Source organism: Nelumbo lutea, chromosome 1 (assembly GCF_056320005.1).
Source record: "Nelumbo lutea isolate HS-2025 chromosome 1, American lotus-T2T, whole genome shotgun sequence".
In the NCBI taxonomy this organism is placed as follows: Eukaryota; Viridiplantae; Streptophyta; class Magnoliopsida; order Proteales; family Nelumbonaceae; genus Nelumbo; species Nelumbo lutea.
The window spans coordinates 112,816,110-112,823,480 of record NC_142684.1 but is presented as its reverse complement, the minus strand read 5'-3'; the positions used below and the strand labels follow the sequence as shown (position 1 = coordinate 112,823,480).

General features: G+C 36.1%; 1 protein-coding gene across 1 annotated transcript; it reads left to right on the top strand.

The window, feature by feature from the left end:
• The first annotated feature begins 289 nt into the window (after window positions 1-289).
• LOC148876867 (ABSCISIC ACID-INSENSITIVE 5-like protein 3) lies at window positions 290-6,442 on the top strand. The gene is made up of 3 exons (XM_088985651.1): window positions 290-1,670; window positions 1,802-1,873; window positions 6,104-6,442. Exons 1-3 carry the CDS (start codon window positions 867-869, stop codon window positions 6,182-6,184), a joined length of 957 nt encoding a protein of 318 aa, XP_088841777.1. The 5' UTR covers window positions 290-866; the 3' UTR covers window positions 6,185-6,442.
• The last annotated feature ends 929 nt before the right edge of the window (window positions 6,443-7,371 follow it).

Sequence of the window (7,371 nt, the reverse complement as noted above, 5' to 3'; positions counted from 1 at the left end):
ATTGAGGGAAACGGTTCACCGATGCATGCCCGATTTTTTAATAATCGGCTGAACCAAACAATGAAATATATGGGCGTTTGTTGAAACGTCTATGTGGATCCGATGTGGCACCGTTTTTTGAAAAATAGCCACGGTTCCAAACATTCCCCTAAAAAAACAGAAATTATAAAAACATTAGAAATTATAACAAAACACTAAAAATGTAAAAAAAAGAAAGAAAATTGAAAAATAAAAAAGACCCTTTTCCTTAACTCACCTTAAAAGTTGTTATTTATAGTGATGTTTAGACGGGATAGAGATCTAGTCATCCCACACATCCTCTGGCGACTCTGGGTGGGAACCTATATAAGAGAGGAGAGAGAACATCTTTAACAGAAACCGGAATTTCATACTGACGAAATCCCAGTTCAAAGTAACCCGCTTAAAACGGTCTCTCTCTTTGTTTCACTCTACCAATTTTATCTGTGAAAATCCGAATCTTCCGCACTGAATCCGCGTTCATAGGTCGATCTCTAACTGGTTTTTCAATCTTTCTGGCGGCTCGGACGCGGCTCTTGAACTTCTCCTTTATATGCTCTGCCGCACCTTCTCTTGCACTTTTTATTGCAAACGTAAGCTGCCATTTACTTTCCCCCTCGTTCAATCAACCGAGGAGATTTTATGTGTTGATATTTTATCTGTCTTTTGCTCTTATACATCTGCCACTTGGGTTTTTAGGAAATGCCAATTTTTATTCAATAAGTGGAGTTGAATTGGATTTAATTTTTGGGAATCGTAGTACTAGCTTCTGGGTTTTGTCCTTCTGTGTTGGGGATAACTTTTCCAGTTCTTGTTGTTAGTACTTAGTAGGGGTTAGAGTTTGGTGAATGGGGTTTAGAATCATGGTCTCTCCCAATAGAGGTCAGGCGGCTCATTTCCCGCCTCTGGGTAGGCAAGGATTTCTTTACAATCTCACCCTTGATGAGGTCCGGAACCAGCTGGGGAATGTAGAAAAGCCCTTGAATAGTATGAATATGGATGAGCTGTTGAAGAGTGTTGTTGCTGCTGAAGGAAATCAGGTAATTCAGGAACAACTTTCCAGTGTGAACGCCTCATCTTCATCTTCTCCTCCAATCTTTCCTGGGAATTTGAATTTGAATGGGACGCTCAGTAGGAAAACAGTTGACGAGGTTTGGAAAGAGACTGCTCAGCAAGAGCAAGACAATGCAGAAGGTGATGGATCTGTGCAGAGGCAGCGGACCCTTGGGGAAACTACACTAGAGGATTTTCTTATCCGAGCTGGTGCCATTAATATAGGGAATGATAATGGTGTTCTTAATCCTCAGTCCTTGATGGCAATTGACCCAATGGTTGCAGCATCTCAACAGGCAGATTGGTTGCAATTCCAGATGGCTGCTGTTCAACACCAGCAGATGGCAGTCTTGGGTTCAAGTATGCCTGCTGCCGTATCAGTGTTTGGGAATTCAGTTGTAGATGCTGGGTACTCAGGGAACCAACTGGCACTGTCAATGTCGATGCCAATAGTGACGGCAACATCATCAGATTCACAGTCAACAGTTGAAAGAAAGCGACAATTCTCAGATGAGATGATGGAGAAGACTATTGAAAGGAGGCAGAAAAGGATGATCAAAAACCGTGAATCAGCTGCCAGATCAAGGGCAAGGAAGCAGGTGGATTTGGTGGCCCATTTATTTGTTTTTCTTTTACACAAGAAGCCTAATATATTGGGCTTTTGTTTGCTCCCTTATCTTCAATATTAAGACTGGCTTTTCTCTTTTTCTGTCCGCTGTGGTGATGATAGGCCTATACCAACCAGTTGGAGAATGAGGCATCAAAGTTAAAGAAAACAAATAAGAGGCTCAAAAGGCAGAAGGTATGTTTATTTAAGCAAAAATGGCATTGGCATTTATTAGATTTAGATGATTTAACATTAATAATAATATTAAATACTGTTTTTGATTTAGCATGCACTTTTTCATCTCTAGAATAATTGCATACCCGGATTCCATTTCATCTAGCTTTACTAAACACCTCATCTGCATTTTGTTCCACCAAAGTTACTCATACCTTAAGAAGCCTCTTTGTCAAGGGTATTGTTTTCTAGCATAGGACATTAGACCTTGTTATTCTAAAACTGTGTCTTCAATTCCCATATTGGGAACTAGAGTCATCAGTCGGGTGTGCAGGAGAAGTTGCTCACAACAATTTATAATTTATTACTCAATTCAAAAACTTCTCTTAAAACAAACTTCTGTGTTCTATCATCTTCATACTAGAGAAATTGATTCAGTGAAATTCAACTGATTGAAATTACTAGCAGTTCTCTAGGCAACTTAAATACAAATAAAATTATAAATCACAAATATGATAAAATAATATAAGAAAGAATGGAAAGAGGTATCACAGTTAAATGATTGTGAAGTAACAAAAACAACAGCTGCAGAAAGATTGCAGTATTATTAGATGCCCAAAGAAAGTGTAAGTTGATTATCAGCCGATCAGGTATACAGACTTACACCTCCTCAAGAAAGAGTTCTTTCTGGTGATATATGCCAACAGGACCCCTTGGCACAAGAAACCAAATAGGGCTGCATCTGAAAGGTGTTGAGGTGGGGGGCTTCACCAGGGCTCCTGGACTTCCCTTCCCTTCCCTTTTATTTCATTTTCTTTCCTTTCCTTTCCTTTCCTTTTCTTTCTTTCTGTACGAGTGTGTGTGAGGGGCATGAGGCATTACCTAAAGCATATACCTCAGAGCCATCAAAGTCTCCAGCATATGTTTCAGGGTGTTTGTGCCTTCTCTAAAGCTGTATTTCATGGTCAGTGCCAGTACATTATGGTTTTCAAACCTTGAAAAGACTCTAAGGCAAAAACAGGAAAACAAGAACTTCTATTGACTGTTGAGCCAATTGATTTTCTGGGTTGAGTTTCTGTGCTGTCAATGTACCTTAAACAATGTCAAGTCAAGTGGTATCTTTTCTTTTTCAGTTTGTGGATGGCCTGATGAGATATAATTAGGTAGGATTTCCTGTTGTGTTGTTCTGTATTTTGATATGTAGGAACACAGATTATCAGATGTGTAAAGTTGAATCTGCTTATAAGTCTAAAACCATGTAAAAGTAGTAACATTTCGCCTCTGGAAGATATGGGGTGTAAATGCATATATAACTGGCATGTTACTTTTCATAAATGCATATTTAAATGTACATATACACATACAACAGAACATATTACTCTGAACAGCATGAAGTGAATTGGATTTGTGCACTTTATTTGCAGGATTGCCCTTTAAACCGGAACTCAAGGTGGGAAAATCAGATTGAGTTTGCAAGGATGTTGAAGCAACCTTCATGGAAATATGTTTACTATTGAAGCAACAACAGCCATGAACCTTGAGATATTGAAGGAACCTATGAAGCAATATTTCACCGATACACCAAGGGAGCTTCACACGTTCACCAACAAAACTATCACCACACTACAAACCATTACCAATTTACAAGCATCCACAACTTGAGGCATCACAACCTCTTTTCCAACTCACAAAATCACCACCAACAAACAACCACAACTTGAGGCATCAAAACCTCTTTTCCAACTCACAGAACCACCAACCACCAAACAATTACAACTTGAGGCATGCATCAAAACCCCTTTTTCAACTCACAAACAACTATAACTTGAGGCATCACAGCCTCTTTTCCAACCAACCACCAAACAACCACAACTTGAGGCATCACAACCTCTTTCCCAACCAACCACAACTTGAGGCATCAAAATCCCTTTTTCAATTCACAAACAACCACAATTGAGGCATCACGGCCTCTTTTCCAAACAACCACAACTTGAGGCATTAAAGCCCCTTTTTCAACTCACAAAATACTTATCCTGAGGCTAGTAGTCAACTACTACACGAAGCGGTTTCGTAGTAGTCGATTACTATCAATATCCTATTCTTAGTAGTTGACTACTACATGAAGATATTTCATAGTAGTCAACTACTACCTCAACTGAAAATGAAATAGAACACCTCCACAACAACTGGAATATGAGTGCTTAAGGTTCGTTTAACCGAACTGTGGGCCTATTTTTGAAACCAAACCAGTCCTACCGGTTTCTAGAAAACCGGTAACCAAAACTGAACCGAAGCTGATCGATTAATCATCGGTTTGATTCGTCAGTTTTTCAGTTTTTTTATATTTATAATATATATTATAAAAACATATAAATATAAAATAAAATATAGAAACATATATAATTATATTTAAAATAATAAATAATATATTATATATTATAAATATATATTTATATATAATTCATATTTATTAATTTATAATATATATAATATATATAGAAATATATGTATACCAATCGGTTTGGTTAACAGGATTTCCGATTCAGTTTCTGTCGGTTTTTGGGTTCAGTCCGGTTTGTCAATTTTTCTTGCTTACCCCTAAACTGGAACACCTTCACAGCAACCAGAACACTTGCTCTGATACCATGTTAAACAACATAAAAATAGAATTGACAAGGAGAAGATAAGAAGAAAAATGGAGAGAACACCAGATTTAACGTGGTTCGGCTTGGTAGCCTACATCCATGGGAAGAGAGGAAAAATGTCCACTATGAGAACAAGAGGTACAATTCTCTCTCTCTCTCTCTCTCACTCTAACTCACACCAACCACTTGCTTAAACAAACAAAAGACTGAAATAAATTAGAATTACACAGAAGCCCCTTTTTCTCCCACAAATACATATAGGCCCCCACAATATTACAAATATATCTAAATACAACCAAATACAATATAACTCTCAATAGAATGAAAAGAGGCATCAAAGTTAAATGATTGTGAAGTAAAAACAACAACAACAGCAACAAGGATTGTAATATTGATGCCCAAAGGAAATGCATAAGTTGATTATCATCTGATAATGCATAATGATTGCTTCAAATTTTATTGCTGTATTTCATGGTCAGTTTAATTAGATTTATGTGTTATAAAAGTTATTATCTCCTAAGAGAGAGAGAGAGAAGTACCACTTTGGGTGAAGTGGGGGGCATGGTGAAGAAAACAGAAAGTGAACAGGAGTAGAAGGGAAAGTTTTTCAGTAATTTGTAAAAGAGGATGACAGTTTATCCTGGTTTAACCAACCAGTACATTATGGTTTTCAAACCTTGAAAAGACTGTAAGGAAAAAACAGGAAAACAAGACCTATTGACTATTGAGCCAATTGAATTTCTGGATTGTGTTTCTATTCTGTCAGTGTTCCTCAAACAGTGTCAAGTGGTATCTTTTCTTTTTCAGTTTGTGGATGGCCTGGTGAGATATAATTAGGTAGGTTTTCCTGTTGTACTGTTCTGTATTTTGATACGTAGGAAGACAGATTATCAGATGGGTAAAGTTAAATCTGCTTATAAGTCTAAAACCATGTAAAAGTAGGAACGTGCCACCTCTAGAAGATATGGTGTGTAAATGTATATATAAATGACATGTTGTGTTCATAAATACTTATTTAAATGTGCATATACACATACAATAGAACATATTACTCTGAACAGTATGAAGTGGAGTGGATTTGTGCACTTTATTGGCAGGATTGCCCCTTAATTTCGCATTTCCTCCAGATCATCATCATCATCATCATCATCATCATCATCATCTCTAAGCCTTGTCCCAATTCTATGTTTTGCCATTCTATTCTGTTCAGTGCCATATCCATTGTTAAATTATAGGTGCTTAAATCACTTCTTGTAACTTCCACTCAAGTCCTATTTGGTCACATTTCCCTCAGATCCTATTAGATATTAGTTTCAATTTTAGCTTTACTATTTGAATTTGAATTCTCAAATACCTAAACCATATTGACTGTTAAAATTGCTTCTCTATCTCTAATCATTAGTTCACACACCTTTTATGGCATACAATTCATGGTTCCAAAATTTTCAAGTAATAAACTTCTTTCTTGCTGCTGATTCAAGTAATGAACTTGAGAGCAGTCATTTAGGATGTCCAGGAATTGAAATTAGAGTATGTAAATGATTAGATTTTTGTCCTTTTCCCCCTTGGCTAATGACTTGCTTCTTTCAATGTTACTTTTGAACAGGAGATACAGATGCTTTTACCTTTAGATACAACTCCAGAACTCAAATATCAACTTCGGCGTACTAGCTCAGCATCATTCTGAGAGAGCAGACAAATCTGTCCATTATACTGATTTAATTATTTTATTCATTTTGCTTTTCTGTTTCATCCCTTTTTGGTTTAATTCGTTAGCTTGCAGATCCATGAGGCAATGGTTGTGCATTGAAGTATTACAAGAGTAAGCTATTCTAATTTTGTGGAGTAGGCTGATGTTGAAAGGATGCTGCAACTCTTCACAAAAGAATCAAAAAGTAAAAATAGAAATAAAAACCAAAACAAATTATTCATTTCTTTCTTTTGCACTAGTCATTCTATCACAGCTGATGAATGAAAAGATTCCCCTTCCATCTGTTGTCCAGTAGCACAAGGACTGTGTGAGTGGCCATTTATTTTGATAGATAAAAAACACTACACTAACAAAAGGAATTTACAAACTGGTTTCTATGAGTGGGTGGCCATTCTTTCCATCAATACTGACGGATTTAATTGTCTTAGACGCTTTCAAATCAGCATCTTATTTGTTGAGAATTTCAGTGAGGATCAAAGTTGGTTTATATGATTTTGCATGGCCTTTCTTTCTTTCTTTATTTTTTTTTTTTTTGTGGGCTTAAATATATGTAGGTATATTAGCAGTATATGGATGGGATGATACTGACTCTTGCAATGGCATTATTTGAAAAACAAAATAAAAAACTTGTTCGCTCATAAGATAACGTTGAGACATCCTCTCGACACTCTGAAATCATGGGCACCATTTGGAAATTCCATGTGCCATCAAGACCTCTAATTTATGGGTAATTAGAATCATCAAAATATCCAATTAACAGAGATTTCTTATTATCGAATCCCTCCCACTGGGTTACAAATTGTACTTAATTGTCCAAATTCAATCTGTTTAGGATAGAATATGGATATATCCCCATATCTGATCCAATATAATTCCATTTGTTTCAATTTAAATGTATATGTTTATGTATATTTAAATTTCATGTTGTATTTATTAGTAAAATTGGCTTGAATATTGTATTTATGTTAAATAGTGGTACGTTCCAGTTTCAAATAAGTTCATTTCATTAATAATATATTATATTTTGATCATTTTGAGTTTAACTTATTATTGCTATTCAATATCCGATTGCAATTTGATGTCGATATAAGTATGATGGGTAATATTTGATTTGTTCAGAATTGGATGTACCTATATCCAATTCAATCCGATCCGTTTCTAGC

Excerpts from the sequence above, each read along its gene's own strand:
- LOC148876867 (XM_088985651.1), top strand. The coding sequence starts at position 867 with ATGGGGTTTAGAATCATGGTCTCTCCCAATAGAGGTCAGGCGGCTCAT. Across the intron at positions 1,671-1,801 it reads GATCAAGGGCAAGGAAGCAG|GCCTATACCAACCAGTTGGA; the intron begins GTGGATTTGGTG and ends TGGTGATGATAG. Across the intron at positions 1,874-6,103 it reads AGAGGCTCAAAAGGCAGAAG|GAGATACAGATGCTTTTACC; the intron begins GTATGTTTATTT and ends ACTTTTGAACAG.